The 12,882-nt window shown below is 46.4% G+C and overlaps 1 protein-coding gene across 1 annotated transcript in view; it reads left to right on the top strand.

Annotated features, from left to right (window-relative positions):
* LOC134949511 (complement factor B-like) overlaps positions 1-12,882 on the top strand; it is a 295,509-nt gene that overhangs the window by 215,837 nt on the left and 66,790 nt on the right. Inside the window, exon 11 of the mRNA XM_063938124.1 lies at positions 2,378-2,487. Coding sequence (XP_063794194.1) covers positions 2,378-2,487 — 110 coding nt within the window. The remainder of the gene's footprint in view (positions 1-2,377; positions 2,488-12,882) is intronic.

Raw genomic sequence — 12,882 nt, 5'->3', positions numbered from 1 at the left:
AGTCCATTTGTTTTGCATAACAGTTCAAACACCAGTACATTCCTGCAGGCACTGGAGTGCATAACAGTTCTGACACCAGTACTTTCCTGCAGGCACTGGTGTGCATAACACTCCCTTTGTGCAGTTCCTTAAATCAGACTGGTTTGAGCCTCTACATGAGGTAGAGTTGAAGTTTCTCACTTGGAAAGTGGTCATGCTGTTGGCCTTGGCATCAGGCAGACGAGTGTCTGAATTAGGGGCTCTGTCACACAAGATTCCTTATTTGATTTTTCATGAAGATAGAGCTGAACTGCGGACGCGTCAGCATTTTCTTCCAAAGGTTGTGTCTTATTTCCATATCAACCAACCTGTGGTGGTGCCAGTGGCTTCTGACACCTCAGCCATTTCAAAATTCCTTGGATGTCGTCAGAGCGTTGAGGACTTATGTTGCAAGAACGGCTCGGATAAGGAAAACAGAATCTTTGTTTGTCCTCTATGACCCCAACAAGATTGGGGGTCCTGCTTCTAAACAGACTATTGCGTCCTGGATCAGAGGTACCATTCAGCACGCTTATTCCACGGCAGGATTGCCGTTACTGAGTTCGGTAAAGGCTCACTCTACAAGGAAAGTGGGTTCTTCCTGGGCGGCTGCCTGGGGTGTCTCGGCATTGCAAATTTACCATGCAGCTACTTGGTCAGGGGCAAACACGTTTGCTAAGTTTTACAGGTTTGACACCTTGGCTGCTGACGACCTTCAGTTTGGTCAGTCAGTTCTTCAGGAACATTAGCACTTTCCCGCCCGTACTGGGAGCTTTGGTACATCCCCGTAGTACTAAAATGGACCTCAGCATCCTCTAGGACGTAAGAGAAAATAGGATTTTAATTACCTACCGGTAAATCCTTTTCTCGTAGTCCGTAGAGGATGCTGGGCGCCCGCCCAGTGCTAATTTTTCCTGCAGAATTACGTTTTATCTTTTTACACAGGTTCTCATGTGTTAAGATGTTCACAGCTGTTGGTGTTGCGTTATGCATGCACGTTAGCATGGGTTAAAAAAGTTGAAAGTCATGTTAGGCGGCATGTTTTGTATGGTGTGAGCTGGTGTGAATCTCGCCACTAGTTTAATGTAAATTCTTCTCTCGAAGTTGTCTGTCTCCTCGGGCACAGTTCCTATACTGAGGTCTGGAGGAGGGGTATAGAGGGAGGAGCCAGTTCACACTGTTGAAAAGTCTTAAAGTGCCGAAGGCTCCTGCGGAACCGTCTATACCCCATGGTACTAAAATGGACCCCAGCATCCTCTACTGACTGCGAGAAAAGGTTTTTACCGGTAGGTAATTAAAATCCTATTGTTATTGTCATTTTTTTTGGCACACATTAACTGCGGAGACACTTGCATAGCACAGTCACCAGTAGCGGCTCTAGACATGGGCAAGCAGGGCGGGCACCTGGGGTGCTGCGGCCTGCGGGTGCAACAGCAGTCACCTCACAGGCGCCCACCCGCACCAAGCATCCTGCACTCCGGCTGCAGCAAGCGCTGTGGGCTGTGTGGGCGCCCGCTGCAGCCGGCACCATTGTCAGATGCTAGAGGTCATAATTGACCTCTAGTGTCTGTGCGGCGCTGCTGTGGGAGAGACGTCATGACGTCTCTTCCATAGAGAGGAGTGTGCGGCCTGAGACGGAGCAGCAGCAGCGGCCAGGAAGCAGGAGCGGGACTGGTGAGTATTGGTTTTTTTTTTGTGTTTGTAAGGGGTGCTACTAGGGGGCATATCAACGGGGGCATCTCTACTGTCGGCACATCTAAGGGAGCACATCTGATGGGGGCAAATCTACAGCGGGCATCTCTAGTGGGGGAAAATCAACAGGGGCATCTCTACTGGGAGCACATCTAAGGGGGCACATCTACTGGGGTAAAATCTACAGGGGGCATAACTACTGGGGACACCTACTGGGGGCACAACTACAGGGGCCATGACCCTTCCCTGTGAAGCCACGCCCATTTTTTTTACACACGCCTTTGGCGTGCACTAGCCCTGCTCTGCCTGTTGGGGGGGGAGGCGCCACAGGAATCTTTCGCCGAGTGCCGCAAGGTCTAGAACCGGCCCTGACAGCCACTGCGGAGGAACTTTTTGAACCTGCTCTGCTCTAGTATGCCCACTGCCAAATCCGGCCTGCCCATATCTTCAGGGATCTGGATATTTGGACCACAAAGCTCTACCAGTCCGTAAAATACAGACTTGAAATCACCAGTCCAATTTCACTTTCTGCTGTGGACCTCAGTCCTTATTTTCCATATGGTGTCTCTTACTGTCACACTTCTGATTCAGGGAGTTCCTCATTGTATCATACCTCTGTCTCAAACCTCTTCATGTCTCCTTTACACAATGTCTTTGCTCTTCTCAGATGAGACACAATCTTTCCACATGTGTGGACTCTCCAAGGAGAAAGTACTACTGAGCACTGATAAGGACTATATAGAGAAGTTTCCCTGGATTGCTAAAGTTGTCATCACTGTAAGTATTCCTCACCAAACTCTACCCATGGATAAACTGTGTGCTATAGCCATAAACAAGCTCTAGCAGAAAGCCATGGACATGCAGCATCATAACGCAATGAGAATTCAGCACCAGGTACCCAAAGATATAGCATCAGAAAGCCATAGATAAATAGTGGATGGTCAACAATGGACTGGTGGGTCCAAGTAGTCGATGACGAGCACTGTCATATAGATAGAGAACAAACAGATAAACACAACGTTCTTATAATAATAATAATATAGATACAACATAAATTATATAAATAATGATGAGGATAACAACTGGATAATATAAAATGAATCGCTGTACTCAAAATACACACCCTTATTAGTGCAAACATTCACTAAACGTGAGTGAAAAGTCTGCATAGCGGATCCCAGAGCAAAAATGTAGGTTATATATTATTGTGGGAATATAAAGTCCCTCCAGGTTATCTCCCTCAGAGCCTGATAAGTCCCCAGTATAGAAGCTCGCCGTTTATTCCCTGGGCCATCTACAAGTGGTGGCAGTGCAGCTGGGCCCAGAGCAAGCTCCTGTTACTATGAGTGGAAGGTCCCATATGGTTTCTCTGACAGCAATCAGAGGGTTTTACTCAGAATCAGTCCTCTAATTAACAGCCATAGTTGCCAATGGCAGTACAACTTGGTGCATTTCACTGCTAGTAAGGACAATTTCATCAGAAGAATCCTTTGGTGTGTTGATACCAACTATTTCATGTGTGGATATCTAATCAGCTTCTTATACCCCTTTCACACATGCGACCCAGGAATTTCCCGGGTCTATCAAGCTGGGAAATTCACGGTTCTCAGTCTGACCCTGGTTGGGGTAAATTTACTAAGGGCTGAGTTTTTTTAGAACTGGTGATGTTGCCTATAGCAACCAATCAGATTCTATCTATTATCTTCTAGAAGCAGCTTGATAAATGTTAAGTAGAATCTGATTGGTTGCTATGAGCAACATCACCAGTTCTAAAAAACTCCCACCTTAGTAAATTTACCCCCATGTCTTCCAGCGTTGCAACCCTTCCCCCACATCTCGTAGAGGTGAGGGAAAACTTGAGAGATGTTGGTACTACCATAACTGTTAGTAACATATACGCAGCCATGGCAACACAGTGAATTCCCCTTTTAGATGAATTAGTCTACAGATGTACAAATGTATTATTTCCTATCTCTGCCTCACAGATTCAGGTAGGGAAGCCAATCCCGGGCTATTTTTTCAATCCCGGGTATCGGGATTGAAAAATGGCCAATCCCGGGATTCCTGGGATACCCGGGATTGGCTTTTAACTGTGTGGCCTCCCCCTTGCCCCGCCCGCCCCGCACACATTACTAACCGTATACCGGGGGCGGGCGAGTGGGAATCTCTTCCTGCTCTCCCCCAGCGCACGGCTGACGGCGCAGCATAACCTCACGCTGTGCCGGGGGAGCCGGAAGAAGGAAGCCGGGCAGTGTCTGAGCGTCCTGTGAACTCTCAACGCTGATCCCTCAATCCCCGGGATTGGACCTTCCAATCCCGGGATTGAATCCCGGATGTTTTTGGCCCTAAATCCCGGGATCTCGCCGATCCCAATCCTGGGATTGGCCACCATAGATTCAGGGTAAAATGAATTAACCATTCTGAGGTTATAAACCACTGAAATAGCAATACTAGATGAACTGTTTCTGTTTAAAAATGCAGTTCACACAGTTTTTTTTAAGCTGTTGGCAGTTTGGGATCTGGTCATTTTGCGAACCGCGATTTAAGCCTCATCCCTTCTGGCACCCACTATCGTAGACTCCCTGTGGCTCCAAAGATGAGTATTATTAATGGCTGTCTGGCGTCCTTTGCAGCCTGCTGTCTTCCTGGTGGCACTTGTAAGTGCTTAATAAAGTTTTACTTTATTTTAATTATAGTATATATATATTGTGACAAGGACACTGGGATAGTGTTTGAGGGCAGGTATGTTTGTCCCAGGTTCTTGTCTTACATGTTTTAGAAAGTGTTAACTTCTAGGAAAAATACTTTTGGTTTTGTCAGAACCTTTTCAGTTTGATGTAAAAGCTGGGTATAGGCTCTGAGAGAGAGATAAGGAGAGTTCTAGCCATTGGAACCAGTTCGGGTCTTTGGCCTCACAGAGGGCTAATCAGGGTTTCAGCTGTGAAAGAGTGTTATAGGTCTGCTAGCCTGATTAGTGTGTGCAGACTGCCTAGGAAGGCTGCAGAGTCTGTGTGAGAGGAACACGCTTTTTGACACAAGTAAGCTACACAGTATTTACTGGAGAACTCTTTGTTTTTGTTTAGTGACAGTTAGGATTATCCTGTGTTTAGTTAGTGCCGGACAGGCAAGATATTTTCTTTTGGTGTTTTGTTTTATTTTTCTGTTTCAATAAAAACTGGCCGGGGTCAGTTGTACCAGAAACTGGACTTGTGTTGTTCCTCAGCTGCTGCGTGCTGCCATATTCCCCAGGAAGAGGCGCCTTGCACCCCACAGTATTACAACTTGGTGGAGAATGTGAGCAACCCCGTTCTGCGCATAAGTGAAAGCAGCAGCTTTGTGAGGCCTGCAGAAAACGGTGGTTTATGCAGATACAGCCCAGTGTGAAGTTACTGAGACTCACACCGGAGGGTTTGTTATATGTCCTGGGTGAAAGCTGCTACAAGGCCGCCTGAAAAATCTGTCGACATGGAGAATCTGCTTAAAGCCTTGCTGCAAGCTACAGCGGCTCAGCAGGAGGCCAACAGACAGCAGCAGGCGGCAATGGAGGAAAGTAGGAGACAACAGCAGGTGGCTATTGACGAACTTTACAGGCAACAGCGTCAGGACAGGGAGGCTTTAACAGAAGTGGTGCAGAGCCTTGCAGCCCGGATTGGAGGTGTGGCCGTCAGTGCTCCGACCAACTCTAGTTCTATACGGGCCAGTCACTTCCTGCAGAAAATGACAGAGGCTGATGATGTGGAGGCCTACCTGACCACGTTTGAAAGGACTGCCGAGTGTGAGAACTGGCCGAAAGCGCAGTGGGCCAGTCTGCTGGCACCTTTTTTGTCAGGTGAGCCCCAAAAAGCATACTTTGATTTAAGCCCTGCGGAGGCTCGGGACTATGATAAACTAAAGACTGAGATCCTGACCCGCCTGGGAGTCACGCTGTCAGTACGAGCACAACGGGTGCACCGTTGGGTGTACGCCATGGAGAAGCCTCCGCGCTCCCAGATGCACGACCTTATTCAGTTAACAAAAAAATGGCTACAGCCAGAGACATTAACTGGTCCCCAGATGGTTGAAAGAGTCGTCATGGACCGCTACTTAAGATCTTTGCCCGTGGTCCTGCGCCAGTGGGTGAGCCATGGAAACCCGGGTACTGCTGACCAATTAGTGGACATGGTAGAGCGGTATTTGGCAGCAGAGGAACTACTGATGACCACCCAGCAACCCATAGATCCTCGACAGCGCCCTTTAGTAAAGACTGGTAAGAATGTTCCGTGGGAAAACGTTGCTGGGCGGTTAAGAGAACGCAAGGCTGGAGAGACTGTAAACACTGGCCCTGGAGACAGGCCAATGGGGATAGAACGGTCTATGTTACCCAAACGGGTTGATAATCGTGTGGTTAAATGTTTTAGATGTGGTATGCCAGGTCATGTTATTGCCAATTGCCCAGTCATGCAAGAACCTATGCAATGTGATGCTGCCTTTGAATGTCGCAGAATGTCTTTCTTTGCTAGGTTAGCCTGTACGGTGGTACCTTCACCTGAGCTGGAAAAACAAATGTGTGATGTGTTCTTAGAGGGTAACCGGGTAGAGGCCTTGCTAGATTCAGGAAGTTTAGTTACCCTCGTGAAAACTGGGTTAGTGAACCCCTTAAAGGTCCAGCAAATACCTATTGGGGTAACTTGCATACATGGGGATACCCAGTATTATGTCACTGCTGAAGTGAATATAGAAACTTGTTGTGGGTCAGCAATGGTTAAAGTAGGACTGGTCCCCACCTTGGTGCATAAGGCCATAATAGGGAGGGATTTTCCTCATTTTTGGAAACTGTGGGAATCACGTTTATCAACAGGTGGGAGAAGTGAAGAGCCAGTTGATAATGCCGGTGGTTGTATGGATGTACGTGTGTCTTCGGAACTTACTGACCCTTTGCCTTTTGCCAGTTTGGCTGGGGAAGTGACAGATGGGGAGTCCAGTGAGGACCCTCTTGCTGGGAACAGAGACATAGTGGTTAGAAACGAAAGCGTGCCTGACCTGGAGGTAAAAAAGGATCTGTTTGCATCTGAACAGTTAAAGGATCCTACCTTGATAAAGGCTAGAGAGAATGTTAAGATTGTTAATGGGGAGCCTGTGGTACCAGGTGACAGGGTTACATATCCCCACATGGCCATCTGTAATGAGCTCTTGTACCACGTTGTCAAAAAGGGTGAGGATGTGGTAGAACAGCTGGTAGTACCCCAGCCTTATCGGAGAACGGTACTAGATTTAGCTCATAGTCACGTTACAGCAGGACATTTAGGGGCAGAAAAAAACACTGAAAGAGTTTTACCAAGGTTCTTTTGGCCAGGGGTTTATAAAGAAGTGTCTGAATATTGTTCTTCCTGTCCTGAATGCCAGTATCATGCCCCTAGACCCCATTTCAGGAGCCCACTAGTTCCCATGCCTATTATAGAGGTCCCGTTTGACAGAATAGCCATGGATCTCGTGGGGCCCTTGTTAAAGTCCGCTCGGGGCCATCAGTATATCCTGGTAATAATGGACTATGCCACTCGATATCCTGAGGCTGTCCCTTTACGCACTATCACAACCAAGGCGATAGCTAGGGAGCTGGTGCAGGTTTTTAGTAGAGTGGGAATACCAAAAGAAATTTTGACTGACCAAGGTACTCCATTTATGTCAAAGGTCATGAAAGAATTGTGCAAATTGTTTAAGGTCACTCACCTCAGGACGTCCATTTACCATCCCCAAACTGATGGGTTGGTGGAAAGGTTTAATAAAACATTAAAAAGTATGCTAAAAAAGGTGGTTGATAAAGATGGGAAAAATTGGGATTGTTTGTTGCCCTACTTGTTAATGGCCGTCAGAGAAGTTCCTCAGTCCTCTACGGGGTTTTCTCCATTTGATTTGTTGTATGGTAGACACCCCAGAGGGCTGTTGGACGTTGCCAAAGAGACGTGGGAAGGACAGCCCACTCCTTATAAAAGCGTTATTGAACATGTATCACAAATGCAGGATAGGATTGCAGCCGTGGTACCTATTGTCAGAGAGCACATGGAACAGGCCCAAAGTGCTCAACAGAGGGTATACAACCAGAGTGCCAAGATACGGGAATTTGCTCCTGGAGATAGAGTTCTTGTTTTGGTACCCACTGTGGAAAGCAAGTTCCTAGCTAAATGGCAGGGTCCATTTGAGATTAGGGAAAAAGTGAATGAGGTTAATTACAAAGTATACCAGCCGGGAAAGAGAAAACCCGAACAAATTTATCATGTTAACTTAATCAAACCCTGGAAAGATAGGTTGTCTCTGTCAGCGGAGCCTTGCCCTTCGGTGTCTTCACCTCGGTTGCTCCCCGCAGTGAAGGTGTCAGAGACATTATCAGCTGGTCAGAAAAATCAGGTTAAAGAATTTCTCATCCAAAATAGGGAAATATTTTCAGAGCTGCCTGGCCGAACGACCATAATAAAACATGACATTGTCACAGAACCAGGGGTCAGGGTCCATTTAAAGCCATATAGGATTCCGGAGGCTCAGCGAGAAGCTGTTTCTAAAGAAGTTAAAACCATGTTAGAACTTGGAGTCATAGAGGAATCTAACAGTGAGTGGTCCAGTCCCATAGTTCTCATCCCGAAGCCCGACGGTAGCATACGCTTCTGTAATGACTTTCGTAAGTTAAATGAGGTGTCCAAGTTTGACGCATACCCCATGCCCCGTGTGGACGAGTTTATAGAAAGGCTGGGAACAGCTAGGTTTCTCACCACGTTGGACCTGACCAAAGGTTACTGGCAAATACCTTTATCTGATGGCGCAAAAGAAAAAACAGCCTTTTCGGTTCCGGAGGGGCTGTACCAGTACAAGATGTTACCCTTTGGGTTGCATGGGGCTCCAGCAACCTTTCAACGGGCAATGGATAAAATTTTGAGGCCCCATAGAAAATATGCAGCTGCCTATTTGGATGATGTAGTAATTCACAGTACAGACTGGGGGTCCCATTTGGGTAAAGTACAAGCAGTACTGGACTCAATCAGAGAGGCAGGGTTAACTGCTAACCCAAAGAAGTGCTGCCTCGCAATGGAGGAGGTCAAATACTTGGGCTTTACCATAGGCAGAGGTCTGATTAGGCCCCAATTGAATAAAATTGATGCTATTCAAAACTGGCCTCGTCCAGTGAATAAAAAACAGGTAAGGGCTTTTTTGGGAATAACTGGGTACTATAGACGGTTTATTCCCAATTTTGCGACCATGGCGGTGCCGTTGTCAGACCTTACCAAAGGAAAGCAGTCAAATATGGTGAAATGGAACCCTGATGCAGAAAAAGCGTTCCAAGCGTTAAAAGTGGCTTTGTGTTCACAACCGGTATTGATAACACCAGATTTTTCAAAAGAATTTGTGGTACAGACAGATGCCTCAGAGGTAAGGATAGGGGCTGTGCTGTCCCAAACCAGAGATGGGGACGAACACCCTATCATTTATTTGAGTAGGAAACTCAATGAGCATGAAAAAAGGTATGCCATTGTGGAAAAGGAGGCTTTGGCCATTAAGTGGGCACTAGATACCTTGAGATATTACCTCTTGGGTAGATAATTCAGACTAGTCACAGACCATGCCCCTTTAAAATGGATGTATGTAAATAGAGGCAAGAATGCTCGTGTAACTAGATGGTTTCTAGCATTGCAGGACTTTAAGTTTACTGTCGAACATAGACCGGGAACACAATTGGCCAACGCAGATGCATTGTCTCGCATCTTCTGTTTGGGGGCTACAAGTGTTCTGGCCCCTAGGTCGAAACAGGGGAGGGGGATATGTGACAAGGACACTGGGATAGTGTTTGAGGGCAGGTATGTTTGTCCCAGGTTCTTGTCTTACATGTTTTAGAAAGTGTTAACTTCTAGGAAAAATACTTTTGGTTTTGTCAGAACCTTTTCAGTTTGATGTAAAAGCTGGGTATAGGCTCTGAGAGAGAGAGATAAGGAGAGTTCTAGCCATTGGAACCAGTTCGGGTCTTTGGCCTCACAGAGGGCTAATCAGGGTTTCAGCTGTGAAAGAGTGTTATAGGTCTGCTAGCCTGATTAGTGTGTGCAGACTGCCTAGGAAGGCTGCAGAGTCTGTGTGAGAGGAACACGCTTTTTGACACAAGTAAGCTACACAGTATTTACTGGAGAACTCTTTGTTTTTGTTTAGTTACAGTTAGGATTATCCTGTGTTTAGTTAGTGCCGGACAGGCAAGGTATTTTCTTTTGGTGTTTTGTTTTATTTTTCTGTTTCAATAAAAACTGGCCGGGGTCAGTTGTACCAGAAACTGGACTTGTGTTGTTCCTCAGCTGCTGCGTGCTGCCATATTCCCCAGGAAGAGGCGCCTTGCACCCCACAGTATTACAATATCCATGTGCATACATATATACACACATGTATATACATACATACTGTATAAACACACACACATATGATATATATACATGTGTATATATACGTGTACTCTATGTGTATATATATATATATATATATATATATATATATGTATGTATGCATGTTTAATATGCTATGTGTATATGTATGTATATGTGTGTGTGTGTGTGTGTGTGTGTGTGTATATATATATATATATATATATATATATATATAGGTTTATATACAGTATATATATGTGTAGATATGTATATGTGTGTGTGTGTGTGTGTGTGTGTGTATATATATATATATATAAACACACACACCCACACACACACACACACACACACACACACACACAGACACACTAGTTTTATGGACCCAGCATATATACTGGGTAACCTCAGTCCCCACCGCCGTGCTTGGCTCTGCCCAATTCTGGAAACCACCCCATGCAAATTGTGCGTTTGCCACTGCCTTAGGGTCAGGTCGCGGAGTGGGGGGTAGGGAGGTTAGGTTTAGACTGCAGGGGATGATTGGGGATAGGCTGGGGAGGGGGTTTAGTTTAGGTTACGGGGGGGAGGTTAGGAGTAGGCACCACAGTGGGGGGGGGGTTAGGCTGCAGTGGAAGGAGGGATAGGTTTAGGCTGCAGGAGGGGTGGTTAGGTTGAGTCACGACAGGGGAGAGTTAGGTTGCGGTGGGACGGCTAGGGTCAGGCTGCGGATGGGGGGGGGGGGGGGGCGGTTAGCCTACTTACCTTCCAGATGTCGGGATCCTGCCCTTCAGGATGCTACTGTCGGTATTCTGACTGCCAGCATCCCAAGCGCCAGGATCCCGATATCATCCCAGCAGTTCCGGTTGTCAGATTTAAAAGGACAGTTATCCCGCAGTCAGAATCACCAAAAAGCATTGGCACTGAAAAGTCTGTTATTAGTAAATATGTACGGTTTATTGTTATGGTTAATAAATACGTACTGGTTATTGGTTACATTTTGTATGCTGCGGGATAAGAAAAACAAGTAGCACTGTTACTTTGTTTCTATTGAAAACTTGTCACGATCCGGGTACTGAGACACCGCTTTCTACCTGTTAGGTGCCTCCTGAGGTTGGCTCAGCGAGCCAGGGCCGGGCCTTAGTTTATTTATTGCCTGCAGCGCTGGTTTCAGCGGCCACCTCAGTAATTGTACACACAGAGGTGCTGCGCTTCCAGCCCGGTCGCGGACCCCCAAATTCTATGATTTAAGCTGTTTTTTAGGGTTTTTAAAAAAAAAAACACCCGAATCCAAAACACACTCGAATCCGACAAAAAAAATTCGGTGAGGTTTTGCGAAAACGCGTTCGAACCCAAAACCAAAACACAAAACCCAAAAAATTTCCGGTGCTCATCACTAATTGTGGTATGTGGTATAATGTCTCGGGGTCATTGCGGTGTGTGTCATACTGTGTCACAGATATGGTGTGTAGCATAATGTATAACGGGCATTGCGATTCCTGTCATAATGTGTCACAGGCATTACGGTGTGTGGCATAATGTGTCGGGGGCATTACAGTGTGTGCATATTGTGTCATGTGCATTGTTGTGTGTGGCATAATGGCTAAGGCCATTGCAGTATGTGTCATAATATATACTTGGCATTACTTTAAGGAGGAAAAATGACAAATAATGTAAGGGGCATGAATCAGGATTATTTTTCTTTCCTGTGGTGGCTAACGTCTGGGCGTGCAGGTTGCAAAACTGGGGTATAAGGTAGTCTTTTCCTGCAATGCCATGCCCCTTTACACAAAGCCACGCCCATTTCAATGAAGCCACACCCCTTTTTGTCCCTTTACTAGTGCCAATTATGGGGGTATGGGGGGCGCCGAATAATTTTTTGGCTTGGGGGAGAAAAATTTCTAGTTACGCCACTGGGTTCCGGTCTGGAGATGGACCCCGAGTAACTTCAAGCAATCCAAGATTGGCAGATTCCTGTAACCTTCAAGGGCACCCAGAGGTTCCTAGGGTTTGCCAATTACTACAGGAAATTTATTTGAGACTTTTCCACTGTTGTAGCGCCTATTACGGCTCTTACCAAAAAGGGTGCCATTCCTTCCAAATGGCCAGAAGAAGCTATCCAAGCCTTTCATTTGTTGAAACAAAGATCAATCTCTGGTTTTTATTTTGAAAAACAGCCAGACACCAGCTCGCCTTTCATTCTCGAGGTGGACGCCTCATCTGTTGGAGTGGGCGCAGTACTGTTTCAAAGAGCTAATGATGGTCATTTACATCCGTGTGGCTTCTTCTCATGAAAGGTCTCTCCTGCCGAGCGGAACTATGCCATCGGTGACCAAGAGCTTTTGGCGATCAAGCTCGCTTTGGAGGAGTGGAGGTACTTATTAGAAGGAACTTCTCATACCATCACCATTATGACGGATCACAAGAACCTCCTGTACCTAAAAGTGTCTTAACCCTCGCCAAGCCAGGTGGGCACTTTTCTTCTCCAGAGTTGCAGTTTTGTCCAGGGTCACAAAATCGTAAGGCCGATGCCCTTTCCCGCTCCTGGGAGCAAGAAAATGAGTCTGAGTCTACTGGCAAGCATTATATTATTGATCCAGTGGCGTTCTCCGCAGTGAGGATGGACTCTATGCCCCTGCCAGGGAAAAGTTTCATGAAGCCGGCTCTCAGAAGGAAGCTCTTGCATTGGGCACATTCCTCTCACTTTGCCGGACACACGGGCATACTCAGGACCTTAGAATTTGTTTCCAGATCATACTGGTGGCCGACCCTAAAGAAGGACTTTGCTGAATTTGTGTGCCAAACACAA

Source organism: Pseudophryne corroboree, chromosome 8, assembly GCF_028390025.1.
Source record: "Pseudophryne corroboree isolate aPseCor3 chromosome 8, aPseCor3.hap2, whole genome shotgun sequence".
Classification (NCBI taxonomy): Eukaryota; Metazoa; Chordata; class Amphibia; order Anura; family Myobatrachidae; genus Pseudophryne; species Pseudophryne corroboree.
The sequence above is the reverse complement of the archived record's forward strand: the minus strand, read 5'-3'. Positions and strand labels throughout refer to the sequence as shown.